The sequence below is a fragment of the Scyliorhinus canicula genome, chromosome 28 (assembly GCF_902713615.1).
Source record: "Scyliorhinus canicula chromosome 28, sScyCan1.1, whole genome shotgun sequence".
NCBI lineage: Eukaryota > Metazoa > Chordata > Chondrichthyes > Carcharhiniformes > Scyliorhinidae > Scyliorhinus > Scyliorhinus canicula.
The window spans coordinates 3,485,930-3,511,622 of NC_052173.1; the positions used below are offsets into that span (position 1 = coordinate 3,485,930).

Genomic DNA, 25,693 nt, shown 5'->3' on the forward strand with positions numbered 1-25,693 from the left:
TGGGCAGGACTGGAACCGATGTCCGGGGGGGGGGGGGGGGGGGGGGGGTTTGCTAGAGCTGTTGGGGAGGGTTTAAACTAATGAGGCAGGGGGATGGTAACCAATACAGGAAGTCGGAAGGTAGTAAAACAGGGACAGAAACAATAGGCAGTAAGGGGGAAAGTGTAAGGCAGAGGAGCCATGGTCAAAATTCAAAAAGGGCGACAGTGCAAGGTACAGTGACTGAGGGGAGCTTAGTGAATAGGCCCAGCAATACTAAAAGGAATCAAACGGGAAGTAAAGACATTAATGGTAAGCGATGCGGCAGGTTGTTACATGAAGATATGGGGTCAACGACAAGGAAAATTTGGAGAAAAGTTGAGGAAATATCACTTTGGAGAGGTTACTGATCGAGGTGCTACGATTCAAAACAGAGGTATTCAAAAGCCAACATAAGTGTACTTTACCTGAATGCTCATAGTATTCGGAATAAGGTAAATGAGTTGATGGCACAAATCATCGTGACTGACTATGATTTAGTGGCCATTACTGAAACATGGTTAAAGGATGGTCACGACTGGGAGTTAAATATCCGAGGGTATCAAACTATTCGGAAGGACAGAGTGGATGGTAAGGGAGGTGGTGTAGCTCTGTTATTTAAGGATGACATCCGGGCAATAGTAAGGGATGACATCGGTGCTATGAAGGATAAGGTTGAATCCATTTGGGTGGAAATCCGGAATAGTAAGGCGAAAAAGTCACTGATAGGAGTAGTCTATAGGCCTCCAAATAGTAACATTATGGTGGGGCAGGCAAAAAACAAAGAAATAACTGGTGCATGTAGAAATGGTACAGCAGTTATCATGGGGGATTTTAATCTACATGTCGATTGGTTTAACCAGGTCGGTCAAGGCAGCCTTGAGGAGGAGTTTATAGAATGTATCCGCGATAGTTTCCTAGAACAGTATGTAATGGAACCTACGAGGGAACAAACGGTCCTAGATCTTGTCCTGTGTAATGCGACAGGATTGATTAATGATCTCATAGTTAAGGATCCTCTCGGAAGGAGCGATTAAAATATGGTGGAATTTAAAATACAGATGGAGGGTGAGAGGGTGAAATCAAATACTAGTGTTTTGTGTTTAAAGAAAGGAGATTACAATGGGATGAGAAAAGCTAAGGTAGACTGGGAGCTAAGACTTTATGGCGAAACAGTTGAGGAACAGTGGAGAACCTTCCAAGCGATTTTTCACAGTGCTCAGCAAAGGTTTATACCAACAAAAAGGAAGGACGGTAGAAAGAGGGAAAATCGACCGTGGACATCTAAGGAAATAAGGGAGAGTATAAAATTGAAGGAAAAAGCATATAAGGTGGCAAAGATTGCTGGGAGATTAGAGGACTGGGAAATCTTTAGGGGGCAACAGAAAGCTACTGAAAAAGCTATAATGAAGAGTATGATAGAGTATGAGAGTAAACTTGCTCAGAATATAAAAACAGACAGTAAAAGTTTCTACAAATATATAAGACAAAAAAGAGTGGCTAAGGTAAATATTGGTCCTTTTTTAGAGGATGAGAAGGGAGTTTTAATAATGGGAGATGAGGAAATGGCTGAGGAACTGAACAGGTTTTTTGGGTCGGTCTTCACAGTGTAAGACACAAATAACATGCCAGCGACTGAGGCTATGACAGCTGAGGACCTTGAGATGATTGTTATCACTAAGGAGGTAGTGATGGGCAAGCTAATGGGGCTAAAGGTAGACAAGTCTGGCCCTGGTCTGATTTCAATGCCAGGAGCATCCAGAATAAGGTTGGTGAACTTGCGGCATGGGTTGGTACCTGGGACTTCGATGTTGTGGCCATTTCGGAGACATGGATAGAGCAGGGACAGGAATGGTTGTTGCAGGTTCTGGGGTTTAGATATTTCAGTAAGCTCAGGGAAGATGGTAAAAGAGGGGGAGGGGTGGCATTGTTAGTCAAGGACAGTATTACGGTGGCTGAGAGGACATTTGATGAGGACTCGAGTACTGAGGTAGTATGGGCTGAGGTTAGAAACAGGAAAGGAGAGGTCACCCTGTTAGGGCTTTTCGATAGGCCTCCGAAAAGTTCCAGAGATGTAGAGGAAAGGATTGCAAAGATGATTCTGGATAGGAGCGAAAGTAACAGAGTAGTTGTTATGGGGGATTTTAACTTTCCAAATATTGACTGGAAACGCTATAGTTCAAGTACTTTAGATGGGTCTGTTTTTGTCCAATGTGTGCAGGAGGGCTTCCTGACACAGTATGTAGATAGGCCAATGAGAGGCGAAGCCGTATTGGATTTGGTACTGGGTAATGAACCAGGACAGGTGTTAGATTTGGAGGTAGGTGAGCACTTTGGTGATAGTGACCACAATTCGATTACGTTTACTTTAGTGATGGAAAGGGATAGGTATATACCGCAGGGCAAGAGTTATATCTGGGGGAAAGGCAATTATGATGTGATGAGGCAAGACTTACGATGCATGGGATGGAGAGGAAAACTGCAGGGGATGGACACAATGGAAATGTGGAGCTTTTTCAAGGAACAGCTATTTTGTGCCCTTGATAAGTATGTACCTGTCAGGCGGGGAGGAAGTGGTCAAGCGAGGGAACCGTGGTTTACTAAAGCAGTTGAAGCACTTGTCAAGAGGAAGAAGGAGGCTTATGTAAAGATGAGACGTGAAGGTTCAGTTAGGCCGCTCGAGAGTTACAAATTAGCCAGGAAGGACCTAAAGAGAGAGCTAAGAAGATCCAGGAGGGGACATGAGAAGCCTTTGGCAGGTAGGATCAAGGATAACCCTAAAGCTTTCTATCGATATGTCAGGAATAAAAGAATGACTAGGGTAAGAGTAGGGCCAGTCAAGGACAGTAGTGGGAAGTTGTGCGTGGGGTCCGAGGAGATAGGAGAGGTGCTAAATGAATATTTTTCGTCTGTATTCACACAGGAAAAAGACAATGTTGTCGAGGAGAATACTGAGATACAGGCTACTAGACTAGAAGGGCTTGAGGTTCATAAGGAGGAGGTGTTAGCAATTCTGGAAAGTGTGAAAATAGATAAGTCCCCTGGGCCGGATGGGATTTATCCTAGGATTCTCTGGGAAGCTAGGGAGGAGATTGCTGAGCCTTTGGCTTTGATCTTTATGTCATCTTTGTCTACAGGAATAGTTCCAAAAGACTGGAGGATAGCAAATGTTGTCCCCTAGTTCAAGAAAGGGAGTAGAGACAACCCCGGTAACTATAGACCAGTGAGCCTTACTTCTGTTGTGGGCAAAGTCTTGGAGAGGTTTATAAGAGATAGGATGTATAATCATCTAGAAAGGAATAATTTGATTAGAGATAGTCAACACGGTTTTGTGAAGGGTAGGTCGTGCCTCACAAACCTTATTGAGTTCTTTGAGAAGTTTACCAAACAGGTGGATGAGGGTAAAGCAGTTGATGTGGTGTATATGGATTTCAGTAAAGCATTTGATAAGGTCCCCCACGGTAGGCTATTGCAGAAAATACGGAGGCATGGGATTTAGGGTGATTTAGCAGTTTGGATCAGAAATTGGCTAGCTGGAAGAAGACAAAGGGCGGTGGTTGATGGGAAATGTTCAGACTGGAGTCCAGTTACCATTGTGTACCACAAGGATCTGTTTTGGGGCCGCTGCTGTTTGTCATTTTTATAAATGACCTGGAGGAGGGCGTAGAAGGATGGGTGAGTAAATTTGCAGATGACACTAAAGTCGGTGGAGTTGTGGAGAGTGCAGAAGGATGTTACAAGTTACAGAGGGACAGAGATAAGCTGCAGCGCTGGGCTGAGAGGTGGCAAATGGAGTTTAATGCAGAAAAGTGTGAGGTGATTCATTTTGGGAGGAATAACGAGTACTGGGCTAATGGTAAGATTCTTGGTAGTGTGGATGAGCAGAGAGATCTCGGTGTCCATGTACATTGATCCCTGAAAGTTGCCACCCAGGTTGAGAGGGTTGTTAAGACGGCGTATGGTGTGTTAGCTTTTATTGGTAGAGGGTTTGAGTTTCGGAGCCATGAGGTCATGTTGCAGCTGTACAAAACTCTGGTACGGCCGCATTTGGAGTTGCGTGCAGTTCTGGTCGGCACATTATGTGAAGGATGTGGAAGCATTGGAAAGGGTGCAGAGGAGATTTACTAGGCTGGTATGGAGGGAAGATCATATGAGGGAAGGCTGAGGGACTTGAGGCTGTTTTCGTTAGAGAGGAGAAGGTTAAGAGGCGACTTAATTGAGGCATACAAGATGATCAGAGGATTAGATAGGGTGGACAGTGAGAGCCTTTTTCCTCGGATGGTGATGTCTAGCACGAGGGGACATAGCTTTAAATTGAGGGGAGATAGATATAGGACAGATGTCAGAGGTAGGTTCTTTACTCAGAGAGTAGTAACGGCGTGGAATGCCCTGCCTGCAACAGTAGTGGACTCGCCAACACTAAGGGCATTCACATGGTCATTGGATAGTGTAGATGGGCTTTAGAGTGGTTTCACAGGTCGGCGCAACATCGAGGGCCGAAGGGCCTGTACTGCGCTGTAATGTTCTATGTTCTGATGGAATGCATCCCAGAGTGCTAAAAGAGATGGCTAGGGAAAATGCAAATGCACTAGTGATAATTTACCAAAATTCACTAGACTCTGGGGTGGTCCCGGCGGATTGGAAATTAGCAAACGAGACACCACTGTTTAAAAAAGGAGGTCGGCAGAAAGCAGGAAATTATAGGCCAGTGAGCTTAACTTCGGTAGTAGGGAGATGCTGGAATCTATCATCAAAGAAGAAATAGCGAGGCATCTGGATAGAAATTGTCCCATTGGGCAGACGCAGCATGGGTTCATAAAGGGCAGGTCGTGCCTGACTAATTTGGTGGAATTTTTTGAGGAAATTACCAGTGCAGTAGATAACGGGGAGCCAATAGATGTGGTATATCTGAATTTCCAGAAAGCCTTTGACAAGGTGCCACACAAAAGGTTGCTGCATAAGATGATGATGCATGGCATTAAGGGTAAAGTAGTAGCATGGATAGAGGATTGGTTAATTAATAGAAAGCAAAGAGTGGGGATTAATGGGTGTTTCTCTGGTTGGCAATCAGCAGCTAGTGGTGTCCCTCAGGGATCAGTGTTGGGCCCACAATTGTTCACAATTTACATAGATGATTTGGAGTTGGGGACCAAGGACAATGTGTCCAAGTTTGCAGACGACACTAAGATGAGTGGTAAAGCAAAAAGTGCAGAGGATACTGGAAGTCTGCAGAGGGATTTGGATAGGTTAAGTGAATGGGCTAGGGTCTGGCAGATGGAATACAATGTTGACAAATGTGAGGTTATTCGTTTTGGTAGGAATAACAGCAAAAGGGATTATTATTTAAATGATAAAATATTAAACATGCTGCTGTGCAGAGAGACCTGGGTGTGCTCATGCATGAGTCGCAAAAAGTTGGTTTACAGGTGCAACAGGTGATTAAGAAGGCAAATGGAAATTTGTCCTTCATTGCTAGAGGGATGGAGTTTAAGACTGGGGAGGTTATGCTGCAATTGTATAAGGTGTTAGTGAGGCCACACCTGGAGTATTGTGTTCAGTTTTGGTCTCCTTACCTGAGAAAGGACGTACTGGCGCTGGAGGGTGTGCAGAGGAGATTCACTAGGTTAATCCCAGAGCTGAAGGGGTTGGATTATGAGGAGAGGTTGAGTAGACTGGGACTGTACTCGTTGGAATTTAGAAGGATGTGGGGGGGGGATCGTATAGAAACATTTAAAATTATGAAGGGAATAGATAGGATAGATGCGGGCAGGTTGTTTCCACTGGCGGGTGAAAGCAGAACTAGGGGACATAGCCTCAAAATAAGGGGAAGTAGATTTAGGACTGAGTTTAGGAGGAACTTCTTCACCCAAAGGGTTGTGAATCTATGGAATTCCTTGCCCAGTGAAGCAGTTGAGGCTCCTTCATTACATGTTTTTAAGGTAAAGATAGATAGTTTTTGAAGAATAAAGGGATTAAGGGTTATGGTGTTTGGGCCGGAAAGTGGAGCTGAGTCCACAAAAGATCAGCCATGATCTAGTTGAATGGCGGAGCAGGCTCGAGGGGCCAGATGGCCTACTCCTGCTCCTAGTTCTTATGTTATTATTATGAACAGCTGCCGCCTCTGGGAAAACCCTTGAATTGATCCTCGCAAAGCAAATTCAATTTTCTCCAGACTGAGACACCCTGCCATGTCGCTGACCCACACTCCTGACTTCGGGGACTCCAAGTCCCTCCATCCCAGCAAAATCTGTCTCCGGGCCATCAGGGAAGGGAAGGCCAGAACATCGGCTTCCCTCCCTTGGCCCCCGGATCTTCCGATACCCCAAATATTGCCAATTCTGGACTCGTAGTTACCCTTCCTTCCAGCACCTCTGACACAACGTCTGCAAATCCCTGCCAGAATCCCCTCAATTTCGGACATGCCCAAAACATATGTGCATGGTTTGCCGGGCTACCCCCACACCGGCCACATCTGTCCTCCACCTCCTCAAAGAACCTGCTCATTCGGTCTACCGTCATGTGGGCCCTGTGGACCACCTTGAACTGGATCAAGCTGAGTCTGGCACACAACGAGGATGAATTGGCTCTCTTACGGGCTTTATCCCACAGCTCGAATTCTATCTCCCTCCAAATCAGTAATATATATTGTGAATAGCTGGGGTCCCAGCACCGATCCCTGTGGTACCCCACTGGTTACTGCCTGCCAATTTGAAAATGACCCATTAATTCCTACTCTTTGTTTCCTCTCTGCCAACCAGTTTTCTATCCACCTCAATACATTTCCCCCAATCCCATGCGCTTTAATCTTGCACAATAATCTCTTATGCGGGGCTTTGTCAAAAGTCTTCTGAAAGTCCAAATATACCACATCGACTGGCTCCCCTTGTCAGCTGTACTGGTTACATCTTCAAAGAATTCCAACAGATTTCTCAAGCATGGTTTCCCCTTCATAAATCCATGTTGACTCTGACTGATCCTGCCACTGCTTTCTAAACGTTCCGCTATAAAGTCCTTGATAGAAGCAAATTACTGCGGATGCTGGAATCTGATACCAAAATGAAAATGCTGGAAAATCTCAGCAGGTCTGGCAGCATCTGTAGGGAGAGAAAAGAGCTAATGTTTCGAGTCCAGTTGACCTTTTGTCACAACTTTGACAAAGGGTCATCTGGACTAGAAACGTTCGCTCTTTTCTCTCCCTACAGATGCTGCCAGACCTGCTGAGATTTTCCAGCATTTTCTTCTTCGCTATAAAGTCCTTGATAATGGATTCAAGAATTTTCCCCACTACCAATGTTAGGCTCACTGGTCTATAATTCCCTGCTTTCTCTCTATCTCCCATTTTGAATATCGGAGTGACGTGAGCTACACTCCAATCTGCAGGGACAGTTCCAGAGTCTATAGAATCCCGGAAGATGACCACCAATGCATCCACTATTTCCAGAGCCACCTCCTTAAGCACTCTGGGATGCAGATTCTCAGGGTCTGGGGATTTATCCGCCTTAAATCCCATCAGTTTTCTCAGCACCATTTCTCTATTAATGTTGATCTTCCTCAGTTCTTCCCTCTCACTAAACCTTTCATTCGCCAACATTTCTGGTATCTGATTTGTGTCCTCTTTTGTGAAGACAGAACCAAAGCATGTATTCAATTGCTCAGCCATTTCTTTGTCCTTTGTTCTGGGTTTGAGTAGGGTGATCATGGCTCGGCACAACATCGAGGGCCGAAGGGCCTGTTCTGTGCTGTACTGTTCTATGTTCTGTTTCTGTCTGGAGGGGGCCTACATTTCTCTTTACTAATCCCTTTCTCTTCACATATCTATGGAAACTCTTTGTGTCAGTCTTTATGTTCCCTGCAAACTTCCTTTTGTGCTGTACTTCGTACTTCTCAATCAATCCCTTTGTCCTTCTTTGCTGAATTCTAAACTGCTCCCAATCCTCAGACCTATTATTTTTCTTGGCCAATCTGTCTGCTTCTTCCTTGGATCGGATACTATTTCTAATTTCCTTTGTAAGCCATGGATTGGCCCTCTTACCCTCTTTGCTTTTCTGCCAGACAGGAATGAGCTGTTGCTGTAGTTCCCCCATGTGTTCCTTGAATGTTTGCCATTGTCTATCCACTGTCATCCCTTTCAGTAACTCTCCCCAATCTATCAAGGCCAACTCACGCCTCATATCTTCATAGTTCCCTTTATTAAGATTTAGCACTGTAGTCTCCGAATCAACTACTTCACTCTCCATCTTGATAAATTCTCGCATGTTATGATCGCTCATCCCCAAGAGGTTCTCGTACAGCCAGATTGGCAACGATTCCCTTCTTATTACACATTACCCAGTCTGAGATGGCCTGCTCTCTAGTTGTTTCCTCCACATATTGGTCAAGAAAACCATCCCGTATACACTCCAGGAATTCCTCCTCTACGGCATTGTGGCTAATTTGATTTGCCCAATCTATGTGAAGATTAAAATCACCCATGATCACCGATATTCCCTTCTTACATCCATCTCTAATTTCCTGTTTAATGCCATTCCCAGCATCACCACTGCAGTTTGGGGGTGTATATATGACACCCACTAATGTTTTCTGTCCCTTGGTGTTTCTCAACTCTACCCATAGAGATTCCACATTGTCAGAGCTAATATCCTTTCTCACTATTGTGTTAATTTCCTCTTGAACCAGCAATGCCACGCCATCACCTTTTCTTTTATGCCTGTCTTTCCTAAACACCGAGAACCCTGGGACATTCAGTTCCCATCCCTGGTCACCCTGCAGCCATGTTTCTGAAATCCCAATTTTATCATACCCATTTACATCTATCTGCACGATTAGTTCATCCACTTTATTGCAAATGCTCCGTGCATTAAGGCACAGAGTCTTTAAGTTTGTCTTTTTCACAATGTGTGTCTTGCTCCCAATATTTTTCTCTCCTGCCCTGTTTGAATTTTGTCCTTGGTGTCGCCACCTATCACTTTTCTTATTCACTTTTCTACCTTTTCTTTTTGTCCTTGCTCCCTCTTTCTCTGACTCCTTGCGTAGGATCCCATCATTCTTTATTTTTAACTTTGCTGAGCTGTTCAGAGGGCACTTCCGTCTTGAGACACCCTCCCACTCCCCTACCTCCATCAGCACCTCTCCCAGTGGGACAGAACCTGGCCTGTGCTCCAGGCCTCCAACCTCGAGAACCCACCTACACAGGTAGCTTCGCAGAAAGTTGGCCCAGCGGGTGACCTGATAGCGAACGCGGGTGTGGGACCCCCTTATCACCTCAGAAAATTCAGCCCGGACAGGGAGAGAGTAGAGGGAAATGGAAAGAGCAGAAGAAAAAGTCTTCTGTGCAAGTGAAGTTGTGTCGAGAAAGCCAGAACACAATTCTATCAATTGTTTGTCTTGCAAATCACAGTAAAGCTGGAATCTTCGAGATGTTTGAAGGTCATCAAGGTCCAGTGACAGGGGTCCATTGTCACACAGCGGCAGGGCCAGTGGACTTCTCTCATCTTTTTATCACCTCATCATTCGACTGGACTGTGAAACTCTGGTCAACTAAGGTGAGTCTAAATGGATATTATATGTATAATCTTTTCCAGAATCACTTTCCTCGAATACCAATATGATTTAAGCAACATACATGAACACAGCAGAAACAAATTGATTTTATCCAACTTAATTGTTTATTGTTACCTCTTGATTCCTCAACTGGTATTTGTGACTCAAGTCATTTATTATGTGAATTCGTCCCTCACGATTCCCAGCTGTACTGAACTAGATGACCTCAATCCCTGCGTTAGAGTAAGAAAATGCAGCCAAGATTCCTGCTCCTTCTACAGCAATCACTATTGAAAAGCCATATGCTTGCTATGGGGAAGGAATGGCGTAGTGGTATTGTCACAGGTTAAAATCCCACCACAGATGGTGAAATTTGAATTCAATAAATTGGAATTTGATAAATATCTGGAATTAAAAATCTAATTGACCGTGAAATGATTATTGTAAAAACCATTCTGGTTCACTAGTGATAATCTTTATTGTCACAAGTAGGCCTACATTAACACTGCAAACAAGGAACTGGAAAAGTCCCCTCATCGCCACACTCTGGTGCCTGTTCGGGTACAGAGAGAGAGAATTCAGAATGTCCAATTCACCTAACAACACGTCTTTCGGGACTTGTGGGAGGAAACCGGAGCACCCGGAGGAAACCCACGCAGACACGGGGAGAACGTGCAGACTCCGCACAGACAGTGACCCAAGCCGGGAATCGAACCTGGGACCCTGGAGCTGTGAAGCAACAGTGCTAACCACTGTGCTACTGTGCCACCCACTAATGTTATTTCGGGAAGGGAATCTGCCATCCTTATCTGGTCTGACCTACTGTGACCCCAGATCAACAACAATGCCCTCCGAGATGGTGGAGCAATCCATTGATGAGATGGGCCCAGCCCAGGTCCACAGCCCATGAATGAATGAAACAAATGTGTTCTGTGTGGCAACAGTATCTGGCTCCGCCATGATGAGGGTTCCTTGTAGTCTGATGATACCCACTGTTGAGGGCCACTCGAAAGAGGTAGCAGTGGACAACTGGAGCTGGATCCCAGTGAAAAACTTTGTGCTTTCAGGAGGGGAGAATTTGGGAAAGAGAAAATTAATTCTATTGATCTTTTTATGTGGCTAAGTCTTGTATTTGTTTTCTCTCTTATAGAGTAACAAGTCCTTGTATTCCTTTGAGGACAGTTCAGACTATGTATTTGATGTCATGTGGTCTCCAATACACCCTGCACTCTTTGCATGTGTTGATGGGATGGGCCGGCTTGATCTCTGGAATGTGAATGAAGACTCTGAGGTAAGTCAATAAAGATAAAGACAATGGGTGTCAACTGGATTTTCTCAATCGGTCCGTATGATTTATTATTTAACGAGTATAGTTTTCGGTGACAAAGCATGTTGAAGCACCACTTAGCAACACAGCGGTGGATGCAGATTGGATGTCCCAGCTTGCTGAACCAATCGTCAGGTCAAAGGTCTCTACATATGGGAAATTGTGGTGCTGCAGTCCAGGCTACACTCTCACACTAAATGGTGGCAAACTAGCTGCAGCATTAATTGTAACCTTCTGTTTCCTCATAAGGAGGCTGTGGTCCTTCAGTTGGAGAAAATGTGCCTGCAAAAAATAAGTGTCCTATTATTCCTGACCTGTCGAGGCTTTTGCTGCAGTGAAGCCAGTCCCGTGGAGGAATAGATCTCTAGCCTGGTGTTCCCTTCCAGCTAATCATCGATGTTATGACATTATTTGGTTGGCTGAAATGAAGAGCCGGAGCCATTTTATTGTTTATGAAAATAATAAAGGATAGCTGTTGAAGTTTGACCAACTAAGAAGCACAGATTAAATACAAAGTGATGGGAACAGACTCTCTGCTGGGATTAACCTAATCTGGTTGCTTTTTGCACAAAAGCCTTGTCCACATTTAGGCCAGGTTGTATCGCCACACCATCTTTTCTTTTAACAACTTCATATCGTGCATTTTGATTTCTTAGTGGAATCCAAAACACTTTGTCACCTCTTTGTTTGGAGACCAAATATTAAACGAGTTACTTAACACTTCTAATACGCAGGTTCCCACTGCAAGTGTCACCATGGAGGGGAACCCTGCGTTACATCGTGTACGCTGGGCACAGTCAGGACGAGAGATTGCTGTGGGTGATTCTGAGGGCCAAGTATTGATCTACGATGTGGGAGAGGTAAGAAACTTGCATTGAAGTCTTTACTTTCTTGTTGTATTTGAATTTTTATTCTCGCTATCTCTCCTGAAGAAATTTGCTTTCTCAGCATGGCAGCACAAATGGCTGGAGCACAAGAGGCAGCACAGTAGCACAAGTGGCTAACACTGTGGCTTCACAGCGGCAGGGTCCCAGGTTCGATTCCCCGCTGGGTCACTGTGCGGAGTCTGCACGTTCTCCCCGTGTTTGCGTGGGTTTCCTCCGGGTGCTCCGGTTTCCTTCCACAGTCCAAAGACGTGCTGTTAGGTGGATTGGCCATGATAAATTGTCCTCGGTGACCAAAAAAGTTAGGAGGGGTTATTGGGTTACGGGGATAGGGTGGAAGTGAGGGCTTAAGTGGGTCAGTGCTGACTTGATGGGCTGAATGGCCTCCTTCTGCACTGTATGTTCTACTCTTCCACGAGCACTGGTTAACTTTGCAGTGCCTCGTGCAAGTAGCCATTTCCACTCTACCACGACAGAAGTAGCGAGTGGATGTCACAGCCAGCTCCAGTCCTATCCCCGCTGTTTTAATGACAATCACAGGAAAAGGGCTGAGTTTCCACCATGCACTGAGGCAAATTGTCATATCCTAACTGCATCTCTGGCTAAGATGAATTGCTTCAGCACAGAGCAAGATATTCCCCAGTCTGATTGAGTTCAACACTGGGTGGTGTATTAGGCTTTGATCAATCGCGGGAAGCTTGACAATATTAGGGGAAGGCTGTGGCGGAGTGGTATTATCACTGGACGAGTAATCCAGAGACCCAGAAACCACATTGTCCATTGTTGTAAAAACCTATCTGGTTCACTGATGTCATTTAGAGAAGGAAATCTGCTGTCCTTACCTGGTCTGGCCTACATGTGACTCCGGACTCACAGCAATGTGGTTGGCTCTTAACTGCCCCTTTTAGGGATGAGCAATAAATGCTGGCGCTGTGCCCACATCCCTTGAACGTAGAATTATTCTGCACCTAATGTGTAAAAGATAGAAATATCGATGAGATTACAAGAATGGAAATGACTGGCATTTCATAAATTTACTGAGAATATTTTGAATATTTGTAGTTTGAAACCAGATTCTGGTTGATATAATTATCCCAGACCTTTGACATGTGTTTGCATTTGTTTATTTGCTGGTCGTGTGACAGGCTGGTTTCTCCCCACATTAACTGATGATAAGCTCGCTAGTCAATGCAGCCTGTGAATGGATGAGCAGCTTCACACCATTTTTCAAACCTAAAGTCTATCGTATGTCCAGCAATGTTGTAGCAGGCCAGACAAAGACGCATGCCAGCTGGCAAGCCTGAACTAGACTGTCAGAACAAAACAGTCCACATCCAGGAGGAGCTTTGGGAAGTTGCTGCCAAAGTCCGTAATTCATTGTCTATTGTGCAGCATGACAAAGTGGAACTGAGACAAATGGGATAGGAATGCTGGGTCTCTCTAACTTGGGAGTATTTCAACCCCCTTAATAAAGTGCAGGAAGCACTAATCAATCATTATCGCAGATATGCCTTGATCAAATCTCGTGTTTCTCTTGTCTTTTTCACTTTTCAGCAAATTGCCATTCCCCGGAACGATGAATGGACCAGTTTTGCACAAACACTTGTTGACCTTAAAGCAAATGGAAATGATGCCGAGGAGGAAGCAGCAGGAGGTCTCCTTGCCTAGACTGATGAAGATTCTCAATGTTTTGTCACATTCATGCCGCATATACGCGGAAGAAGCCTGACCACTTAGCTTCCCTGTTGCCAAAATATAGACCTTGCAATATGTGGATCATGTCATTTGCCCCATGTTGCACAATTTGTCAGCAGTCTTTACCTGGCTAGTAACATAGTTTGTGTGTAGTTGACTGGTTAGAGTGTCCAGTAACTGGTGGGTGCAAAGCTCTCTTGTAAGCTGTATCTATGTAGTAATTAACTCCAGGCTTTTTGCTGCTCTCCGTCAATCTAAAGCAGGAGTTTTCAACTTTTGGCGCAGTAGGGCAGATCTGTGTGCCATGATTAGTGAGTGGCCACATTACTTTTGTGTGGCAAACAATCAAGATTAAACCATGCATCCAGCATTATGTTTACAGTGGAACAACAAGAATGAATGGAGGAGGATAATCTAGACTGATAGTAGTTAGAAACACTTTTTGCTTATATTACAGTCATTGGAAATTACCTGGGGTTCGAAATCCACTGATATCATTTCCATCTTCAGCAGCTGGCTCCTCCACAATGTATTGTCAGGTCTCTGCTATTGGGCGATAAGGTCAAAAATACACTTGTCTCAGCGCTATTCCATGATGCTATTTAACATTGTGATGCAAATTGTCACAGTTCATACGTTAGTCCAAATACGATTGGGGTTTCTTTAATATATAAATTTCCCAAGTAACTCACATGCATGTAGATTTTATAAGGGCTTCCAAATTTGTAGAGCTCATGATTTGAAATTGCTGTGCATGTTTTTCCCAGCTCTATTTAATGACACTGAGTTTCAAGCCTACACTGGACAGAGGCAATTGAGGAAGGTGCAGATTGCAGACCAGATCACATCCCCGAATCGGATTGATCCACAGGTGATAGACAAGACCCTTCACAGGCCTGGCTTTACAAATATACAGCTTGATGAAAAGGTGCCTGGGAGGGCTGCCAATAAGGATAAATGTGGCTAGAATTTAATCTCACAGGTAGCTAGCTCACTGGTTGGGAGGCTCCACTCTGGAAGGGAGCTAGAAATCTCCGAACAGGAGGGTGATTTGTATGGGCCACTCATTCTTCTCGCTCCACAAAATATCTTTTCAAATAGACCTTTCTCAAAGTGGCCTGCCATGATTCCTTTAAGAGCCACAGCTTAGATGGTAAAGACCGCGTATAAATGGATGAAATGTGCCCATTGGCAGCTAAAAATCTGCACTAGATTCCTGTCTTTGAAATGAAAATCGCTTATTGTCACAAGTAGGCTTCAATGAAGTTACTGTGAAAAGCCCCTAGTCGCCACATTCAGGCGCCTGTTCGGGGAGGCTGGTACAGGAATTGAACCGTACTGCTGGCCTGCTTGGTCTGCTTTAAAAGCCAGCGATTTAGCCCAGTGTGCTAAACCAGCCCCTCATGAAGTGTTTATCATCGATCCCCAATTAGCGTATTGGAATAAAGCTCCTCTGGACTGCTCCTGCGGAGACGTCCAGGGAAATGATAGCAGGCGTGGAACAAAGAGGTAAATATAGTCATAGAATAGTTGCTCAATGCCATTTAACGTTCACATTGATTACCACATTTGGGATGGGCTGGGATGGGAGGGGCTGGTTTAGCTCACTGGGCTAAATCGCTGGCTTTGAAAGCAGACCCAGGCAGGCCAGCAGCACGGTTTGATTCCTGTACCAGCCTCCCCGAACAGGCGCCGGAATGTGGCGACTAGGGGCTTTTCACAGTAACTTCATTGAAGCCTACTCGTGACAATAAGCGATTTTCATTTCATTTCATTCATATTAGAACAAGGAACAAAAGTACCAGATCACAGAAATATATAAACTAACAAAGTGTTTAGATCTGAGCAGTAGTTTATTTCTTTGCTTTTTATTATATCAGTTTGACCACTGAACTAACATGCCACACAAAAAAAATTCATTGCTCAAAATATTAGGGTGCTAAAAAAGATGCCTGGGGACCAGCGATAGGAACTTGGGATGTTTCTGATTTCTGTCACTAATCATTGGAAAAGTAGGACCAAATGTCCAAAGTATTAATTCTACTAACTTCTTACACATTATTCCATCAGATCTAACTAGTATTCCGTGAACATTTCTGCTGAACTTGACAATATGAAGGTTATTTAGTTTAGTTAAATTATTTTGGGGGTGGGATTTGAATTTTTTTAAATTTAGCTTGCATAAATGCTTTTTCTGTTTGATTTATTCCTATATTTTCTCTAGCAAAAAGGTAATATCTTCCCCCACTTCAATCCCTGTTTTTCTGCAATCTCAGCCCATCCTTACAGGCCAGCTGTGTGCTGACCAGGATGAATCTTCCTCCTGATGTTCACACTTAGGCACTTGAAGCTGTACTCTTAGCCGGCAAACAGCATTCAAAGTGAGCTATTTCAAATTTGCAATCTCCACTTTTGAACAATGCCTCACCCATTGCATGCATTCATGTATATAATAGGATGGGTTCCAGAGCTCAGGTACATTACACAACTGTGGAAAATGATCCCACGATATGAAAGCACCATAGCATTAAACAGGTAAACCCCCCCCCCCCCGTTTCATGAGCATGGACCCCTCGGGCCATAACTTTTGGCAGTGCCAACCTAGCACTGGCACCCAGGCAGGTTGTCACTGCCCGGTTGTCAGGGTACTGCCCACCCTTATCCCCCACCTGCCTAAGATGCTCCAATGGTCTCCAAGATCTCCAGAGTGGCCATCGTGCGAGACCAGTATCAATCTGCGCCCAGTTGAGGCCTCGCCGGTGACTCCCGGGAACCAGGAGAATGCAGAATAGGCCGTGCATATTTAAATAAGCCTATATTTAAATATGATTTGCTGGGCATGATCCAGATCTCGCCATGGGGTCAGGTAACGCGTGCGGTTTTGCACCCAACATGCTTGTATCGGCACTGGGCCCTGACAAATGCCTCCTTTTTTTTGACGAGGCCTACAATATCTCTCGTTATCCAAGGTTCCCGAAAATTGCCATATTTATCCTTCTTCCTCACAGGAACATGCCGGTCCTGGATTCTTACAAAATTATGAGGAGCATGGACAGAGTGGATAGTCAGAGGCTTTTACCCAGGGTAGAGGGGTCAATTACTAGGGGGTCATAGGTTTAAGGTGCGAGGGGCAAGGTTTAGAGGAGATGTACAAGGCAAGTTTTTTACACAGAGGGTAGTGGGTGCCTGGAACTCGCTGCCGGAGGAGGTGGTGGAAACCGGGACAATAGTGATGTTTAAGGGGCATCTTGACAAATACATGAAAGGATGGGAATAGAGGGATAAGGACCCAGGAAGTGTGGAAGATTTTAGTTTAGACGGGCAGCATGGTCGGCACAGGCTTGGAGGGCCGAAGGGCCTGTTCCTGTGCTGTACTTTTCTTTGTTCTTTGACATTTGAAAGCCTAACACATGTCAGATGTTGATTTACCCTAAAACATCTGCCCCCAATCTAGATTCTTCAGTTCCTGCCTAATATTGCTATAATTAGCCTTCCCCCAAATTAGCACATTCACCCTAGGACCACTCTTATCCTTGTCCACCAGCACTTTAAAACTTACTGAATTATGGTCACTGTTCCCGTAATGCTCCCCTATTGAAACTTCTACCATCTGGCTGGGCTCATGCCCCAATACCAGGTCCAGTACAGCCCCTTCCCTAGTTGGACTGTCTACATATTGTTTTAAGAAGCCCTCCTGGATGCTCCTTACAAATTCTGCCCCGTCTAAGCCCCGAGTACTAAGTGAGTCCCAGTCAATATTGGGGAAGTTGAAGTCTCCTATCACAACAACCCTGTTGTTTTTACTCATTTCCAAAATCTGTCTATCTATCTGCTCCTCTATCTCCCGCTGGCTGTTGGGAGGCCTGTAGTAAACCCCCAACATTGTGACTGCACCTTTCTTATTCCTGATCTCTACCCATATAGCCTCACTGCCCTCTGAGGTGTCCTCTCGCAGTACAGCTGTGATATTCTCCCTAACCAGTAGCGCAACTCCGCCACCCCTTTTACATCCCCCTCTATCCCGCCTGAAACATCTAAATCCTGGAACGTTTAGCTGCCAATCCTGTCCTTCCCTCAACCAGGTCTCTGCAACAACATCATAGTTCCAAGTACTAATCCAAGCTCTAAGTTCATCTGCCTTACACGTAATACTTCTTGCATTAAAACATATGCACTTCAGACCACCAGTCCCGCTGTTTTCAGCACCATCTCCCTGTCTGCTCTTCCTCAGAGCCATAGTGGCCCTATTCCCTAGTTCTCCCTCAATGGTTTCACCTCCTGACCTATTGCTCTGGAACAGGGGCAGCACAGTAGCATTTTGGATAGCACAATGGCTTCACAGCTCCAGGGTCCCAGGTTCGATTCCCGGCTTGGGTCACTGTCTGTGCGGAGTCTGCACGTTCTCCCTGTGTGTGCGTGGGTTTCCTCCGGGTGCTCCGGTTTCCTCCCACAGTCCAAAGATGTGCAGGTTAGGTGGATTGGCCATGATAAATTGCCCTTAGTGTCCAAAATTGTCCTTCGTGTTGGGTTGGGTTATTGGGATAGGGGGAGGTGTTGACCTTGGGTAGGGTGCTCTTTCCAAGAGCCGGTGCAGACTCGATGGGCCGAATGGCCTCCTTCTGCACTGTAAATTCTATGATAACCCACCCCCCTGCCATACTAGTTTAAACCCTCCCATTGACATTAGCGAAACTGATCTCCCTGCATATTAAAAATCTCTCACCTGATGAAGGAGCTACGCTCCGAAAGTTAGCGATTCCAAACAAACCTGTTGGACTTTAACCTGGTATTGGAAGACTTCCTACTATTCAAAAGTTAGCTTCAGCTTGGCATCATTCCCTGCTTGCATTATACACTAATGAGCATCAACTCCCGTTTCCATTAAGATGCAGTATGGTACCACTCGATGAAATTTGGGACGATTGACACTTGCCAATGTCTGACAGCAATATAAGAATGCAGGAACATTATCATTGGACCCTTGGCCGAAGCATGGTATCCATGTAATCACACCCTGGTCTTGCCTGTCAGTGTGTCATATACATGTGTGCTCTCCTTACCATCCTTGTCCTTCTGGGAAGGTCATCTGCAGAATAGGCCTGAACCTCCTCTTGCCAACTATATCTCTCTCTCTCCCTGCCCAGGGATTTGCTTTCTATGTCTTTCCACAGCCGAGCCTTTGGAGACTAATTTAACCCAGTCAGCACTGTGCTGTTATTTGAATGGACCAATTAGAAAAGATGCCATTGAACTACCTGTGCCTGCCGAAGCCAGTTCAAACTCTCAAGATCTTTGGCTTTCTGCACTCTGACACCTATCAGCTTGTAAATGTTTTAATTCCGGTTACTTGCCTTGGTACCCAGTTACTTTGCCTCGGCTCGAAGTACATCTGAGTTTTTTTCACACTCCAGTAACTTCTGCTGAAGTTTACCTTTTTATTATTGGGTCAATGAATGCCCAAACCACAATTCCCCATTCAGTCACCTCAGCTGCTTTTACCTAGGGAGGAGTAAAAGAATAGTTCAGTAAAAGAATAAACCTAAAAATAAAATTAAAGGCAGGCATTGTATTGAAATTAGTTTTCATTAATTAGCGAGAAAACCCATGTAGACATTTTCTGGGATTCTTACACACAGGCAACTGCCAAGATATCAGAATTACACATTTTCAAACACTGGTTCAGCTGATTGGATTGAAATGGCAGCTTTGTGTCTGGGGAAACTGCAGTCTGGTCTGACAATGTGGGACCAATTCGCATAAATTGCATTCCACGCCTGACAAACTTTGGCAGTTTATAAAAGAAGGTGGAAAGAGTATGTTTCTCTGTGTACTCTTGAGTAATGTTGCTGTGGTATCACAAACAAAACCACAAAATAATGTTCGGGCTGGGCAGATTACTGGACAATTCCTGGATTAGAGCATTGTTATCAGTCCATTAATCTCTGAAGCGAGTTACCATGAACGCCTTTGTCTAATTCATCTGCTTTGCTATTTTCTCAGTTAACTGACAAGAAGAGCAGGAAAATATGAGACGTGCGCGTCAGGAAGTTGTTAAAAATTCTCATGATTAATCCCACTTATTTAAACATACATATTGGATGCCACTTATTTAAAAACACATATAAAACAACTTGCTTCACATCTTCAAAGCTTGTTTCTAAAATTTGCAGCCAGACAAATATATTGGGCTGGATTTTCCAGTTCCCTAGCTGTGTTTTTCTCTGCTGTGCGCCATTCGCTGATGTCGAGATTCTATCTTCCCGTCGAGTGTTAATGGGATTTCTCATTGTCAATGCCCCATTCTGCCGGAAAACCAGCAGGTGGGGGGTGCGCTGTCAGTGGGAAAAGTGAATTGCAACCATTACTTTTATCTTATCTAACTTAAGGACTTATAAAATATGATATGTGGTTTGCTGTCTTAATGCACAGTTTGGATTTCTTGATGGTAATTTGTATTCTATTTAAAACTGCGTGCTTATGAAGTTGTTAGATTGTATCGGTATTCTGTCGTCTTAACATTTACTATAACTGAAAAAACAATTCATGCTATATCAAGCACTTTAAAACATTCAGACATAATAAGCTGCTTATAAATGTTAATGCATTTTTTAGTTATATTGCAGCACATTTATTTCTCCTTCCTCCTGAAACTAGGCATGAAGTTCGTGAAATATCGTGTTCCTGAGCTTTTTCAAACAAATGTATTGCATAAATATTGATGCAAATAATATGCAGAACATTCTCTCAATCAAAATAAAGTGTATCTATTTCAATGTGTTTCCTGTATGGAAGCAGATGCAGGTTACTCGACACACACCTATACTGTAGGCAGAAGAGAATTTATGAAGTCGAACCGTATTGCATGACATCAGTATATTGACATATCTTACTCAGAACTTCAAACAAAATCCAAGCTAACCCACAAAGCAGGTTTTAGAAAAACAGAGTTGGAAAATGTTATCATTGTCAACATTGATTGCTTCTGCTCAACGCTTTAAGTTGGTTTTTAATCTTGGCAACCCTTGTAGCATCATCCTCAGTGTTGTATTCAAGGGAGTACGGTAATGAAGGATAGCTGAAGGGAGCACTGAGGATCAGAGGGACTTTGGAGTGCATGCACACCGGTCCGGTTAAGACAGCTGGTGCATGATGCAGAGCCACGCCAGCAGCGCAGGTTCAATTCCCACACTGGCCAGATTTATCCATGAAGGCCCTGCCTTCTCAAACTTGACCCTTGCCTGAGGTGTGGTGACCCTCAGGTTAAATCACCACCAGTCAGCTCTCCCCCTCAAAGCGAAAACAGCCTATGGTCAACTGGGATTTCAGTAAAGCGTTTGATAAGGTTCCCCACGGTCGGCTATTGCAGAAAATACGGAGGCTGGGGATTGAGGGTGATTTAGGGATGTGGATCAGAAATTGGCTAGTTGAAAGAAGACAGAGAGTGGTAGTTGATGGGAAATGTTCAGAATGGAGTTCAGTTACGAGTGGCGTAAGGATCTGTTCTGGGGCCGTTGCTGTTTGTCATTTTCATAAATGACCTAGAGGAGGGCGCAGAAGGATGGGTGAGTAAATTTGCAGACGACACTAAAGTCGGTGGAGTTGTAGACAGTGCGGAAGGATGTTGCAGGTTACAGAGGGACATAGATAAGCTGCAGAGCTGGGCTGAGAGGTGGCAAATGGAGTTTAATGTGGAGAAGTGTGAGGTGATTCACTTTGGAAAGAATAACAGAAATGCGGAATATTTGGCTAATGGTAAAATTCTTGGTAGTGTGGATGAGCAGAGGGATCTCGGTGTCCATGTACATAGATCCCTGAAAGTTGCCACCCAGGTTGATAGGGTTGTGAAGAAGGCCTATGGTGTGTTGGCCTTTATTGGTAGAGGGATTGAGTTCCGGAGCCATGAGGTCATGTTGCAGTTGTACAAAACTCTAGTACGGCCGCATTTGGAGTATTGCGTACAGTTCTGGTCGCCTCATTATAGGAAGGACGTGGAAGCTTTGGAACGGGTGCAGAGGAGATTTACCAGGATGTTGCCTGGTATGGAGGGAAAATCTTATGAGGAAAGGCTGATGGACTTGAGGTTGTTTTCGTTAGAGAGAAGAAGGTTAAGAGGTGACTTAATAGAGGCATACAAAATGATCAGAGGGTTAGATAGGGTGGACAGCGAGAGCCTTCTCCCGCGGATGGAGGTGGCTAGCACGAGGGGACATAGCCTTAAATAGAGGGGTAATAGATATAGGACAGAGGTCAGAGGTGGGTTTTTTACGCAAAGAGTGGTGAGGCCGTGGAATGCCCTACCTGCAACAGTAGTGAACTCGCCAACATTGAGGGCATTTAAAAATTTATTGGATAAACATATGGATGATAAGGGCATAGTGTAGGTTAGATGGCCTTTAGATTTTTTCCATGTCGGTGCAACATCGAGGGCCGAAGGGCCTGTACTGCGCTGTATCGTTCTATGTTCTATGGGATATTGGCGACTTTACCTATTACCTTTCACCCATCCCTTAACGTGGCAGGGCATGTGGATACAGTGGCTAAGTAGGCATAGAACAGTACAGCACAGAACAGGCCCTTCGGCCCTCAATGTTGTGCCGAGCAATGATCACTCTACTCAAACCCACATATCCACCCTATACCCGTAACCCAAGAGTTTAATAATCTTTATTGTCACAAGTCGGCTTACATTAACACTGCAATGAAGTTACTGTGAAAAGCCCCTAGTCACCACATTCCGGCGCCTGTTCGGGTCACAGAGGGAGAATTCAGAATGTCCAATTCATCCAACAGCACGTCTTTCGGGACTTGTGGGAGGAAATCGGAGCACCCGGAGGAAACCCACGCAGACATGGGGAGAACGTGCAGACTCTGCACAAACAGTGACCCAAGCTGAGAATTGAACCTGGGACCCTGGAGCTGTGAAGCAACAGTGCTAACCATTGTGTTACCATGCAGTCTATAAGAGCAGAGAGGTTATACACATCTTTAGTCACTAAGGGACAATTTAACATGGCCAACCCACCTAACGTGCACATCTTTGGACATGAAGGGACAATTTAGCATGAGTCAATCCACTTAACCTGTACATCTTTGGACAGTTGGTTGAGGCGAATGAGGAGCGGACAACGCACGTGGAGATGGCGGATGGGCAGGGACAGGGTCCGGCCCTGCTGGCCCAGTGGTCGATCGAGCAGTTGGTGAGCTTCCTGAATGAGAAGTTCACCCAGCAGCGGAAGGAAAGTTTGGAGGACCTGGCCCGGGCGGTGGACTCCATCAAGGTGGTGGTTGACCGCATTGAGACAAGACTGGCAGCCCAGGGACAGGTGATCCAGAGGTTGAAGGAGCCGGAGGGGAACGTGAGGAACAGTCCACCTTGATGGCAGCAGAGGTTGGGCTGATACTTGACCAGCAGAAGAGGCTGCTGGAGAAAGTAGAGGGCCTGGAGAACCGTTTTCATAGCAGAACATCCGGATCATGGGACTGCCGGAGGGGAGAGAAGGAACGGTTCCGTGTGCATATGTTGGGAAGATGCTGGAGAAGCTGATGGGGAATGTGAGTTTGACCAGCCATTGGAGGTGGATCAAGCCCACAGGGCACTGATGCGCAAACCCTAGGAGGGGTGACCGCCGAGGGCGATGGTGGTATGATTGCATCGGTTCCTGGATAAGGAGCATAAGAACATAAGAAGCAGGAGTAGGCCATCTGGCCCCTCGAGCCTGCTCCGCCATTCAATTAGATCATGGCTGATCTTTTGTGGACTCAGCTCCACTTTCCAGCCCGAACACCATAACCCTTAATCCCTTTATTCTTCAAAAAACTATCTTTACCTTAAAAACATGTAATGAAGGAGCCTCAACTGCTTCGCTGGGCAAGGAATTCCATAGATTCACAACCCATTGGGTGAAGAAGTTCCTCCTAAACTCAGTCCTAAATCTACTTCCCCTTATTTTGAGGCTATGTCCCCTAGTTCTGCTGTCACCCGCCAGAGGAAACAACCTGCCCGCATCTATCCCATCTATTCCCTTCATAATTTTAAATGTTTCTATAAGATCCCCCCTCATCCTTCTAAATTCCAGCAAGTACAGTCCCAGTCTACTCAACCTCTCCTCATAATCCAACCCCTTCAGCTCTGAGATTAACCTAGTGAATCTCCTCTGCACACCCTCCAGCGCCAGTACGTCCTTTCTCAAGTAAGGAGACCAAAACTGAACACAATACGCCAGGTGTGGCCGCACTAACACCTTATACAATTGCAACATAACCTCCCTAGTCTTAAACTCCATCCCTCTAACAATGAAGGACAAAATTCCATTTGCCTTCTTAATCACCTGTTGCACTTGTAAACCAACCTTCTGTGACTCATGCACAAGCACACCCAAGTCTCTCTGAACAGCGGCATGCTTTAATATTTTATCGTTTAAATAATAATCCCGTTTGCTGTTATTCCTACCAAAATGGATAACCTCACATTTGTCAACATTGTATTCCATCTGCCAGACCCGAGCCCATTCACTTAACCTATCCAAATCCCTCTGCAGACTTCCAGTATCCTCTGCACTTTTCGCTTTACCGCTCATCTTAGTGTCATCTGCAAACTTGGACACATTGCCCTTGGTCCCCAACTCCAAATCATCTATGTAAATTGTGAACAATTGTGGGCCCAACACGGATCCCTGAGGGACACCACTAGCTACTGATTGCCAACCAGAGAAACACCCATTTATCCCAACTCTTTGCTTTCTATTAACCAATCCTCTATCCATGCTACTACTTTACCCTTAATGCCATGCATCTTTAGCATATCATGAGGTGGGCCAGGCAGACGAGGCGATGCATCTGGGAAGATAGCGAGATCCGTGCGTATCAGGACCTGGGGTCAGAGCTGGCGTAGAGGAGGACGAGCTTGAACAGGGTCAAGTCGGCCCTGTGCAAGAAGGGCATAAAGTTCGGACCACTGGACCCGGCTCGCCTATGGGTAACGTATGGGTGCCGGGAGCCGTACTTTGGTTCGGTGGTGGAGGCAGTGGACCTCATGAAAGCAAATGGACAGGCAGGAGAAGGAGGACCTTGAACTTTGATGGAGGAGAACTGAAGTGCATGTATTACACTGTGGAAAATCTTTGGGTTTTTGGTGTTCGGGTTTCTTTTATTTTTTCGTTTTTCTGTTGTTTGGGGTCAGGCTGGTTTGCAGTGCTTTGATAAGGGTGGGTCTCTGTGTTCGGACCTGTCATGACATACAGGCATGCAGATAATGATATACAGACAGACAGCTAATGAACACAGAGAACAGGACATGACCAATGAGCAGGCAGGACACTCGGGGGGGGGGGGGGGGGGGGATCTGACTATAAAAGGCACGAGGAACTCACACTCCACCTCTTTCCACTGATGAACATCTACAGGGTGAGTCAGGGTGTATGAACAGTATCACACCTCCAGCACGTGGCTAAGAGCTAGTCTGGTTCAGTCAGACAGAGTAACCACACTTAGGTTAGCAGAGAGTCAAACTCGTAGAGAACTGAGCTAACTGTGCTACTGGTTCAATAAATCAGATTGAACTAACTTCAAAGTCTGGAGTATCTTTTGGTTAAAGCTGCATCCAGTTGCAGCCTGTGTTATCCCAGAGTGCAGAACACGACATGCTACCAGGAGACTGCTGAATCTCGGTAGTTTACCTCAGTCCGTTCTGTGACGACCAGCAAATGTATCCCGGCACCAGGGAGAAGATTCAGGCTCCTCACCAGCTCAGGATCTCCGGTAATCTCAGTGCCAACTGGCGGACATTCAAGCAAAAGTTTCTGCTGTACATCGAAGCCTCGTGGGTGCGTCTGATGCAAGGATCCTCTCGGGCGATCAAGCCATCGAACTCTTCAACTCTTTTCACTTCACCGAAGGCAACGGCAAGACAAAGTTTCAGACCATCCTGGACAAGTTTAACAGTCACTGTGAAGTGGACACCAATAAAATCTTCGAGCGCTACATATTCAAACAGCGTCTACAAGGTAAAGATGAATCTTTCAACTCCTTCTTAACTAACCTCCGCCTGCTAGTGCAATCCTGCAACTTTGGTGATATTGCTGACTCCATGATCATTGAACAAATCATTTTTGGAGTTCACTGGTCCTCTGAGAGAGCAGCTACTGAAAATCAAGTATATGATCCTGCCAGTCACGATTGAAACATGCACAGTGCGTGAGCACGCCAAAAATCGCTATGCCCAGTACAAATC

At 45.2% G+C, this 25,693-nt stretch overlaps 1 protein-coding gene across 1 annotated transcript in view; it reads left to right on the top strand.

Annotated features, from left to right (window-relative positions):
• The window catches only part of LOC119958174 (cytoplasmic dynein 1 intermediate chain 2-like), an 80,542-nt gene extending 65,504 nt beyond the window's left edge, over positions 1 to 15,038 (top strand). The window contains exons 10-13 of the mRNA XM_038786511.1: positions 9,416 to 9,560; positions 10,709 to 10,849; positions 11,620 to 11,745; positions 13,324 to 15,038. Coding sequence (XP_038642439.1) covers positions 9,416 to 9,560; positions 10,709 to 10,849; positions 11,620 to 11,745; positions 13,324 to 13,437 — 526 coding nt within the window. The 3' untranslated portion in view covers positions 13,438 to 15,038. The remainder of the gene's footprint in view (positions 1 to 9,415; positions 9,561 to 10,708; positions 10,850 to 11,619; positions 11,746 to 13,323) is intronic.
• Positions 15,039 to 25,693: the final 10,655 nt, after the last annotated feature.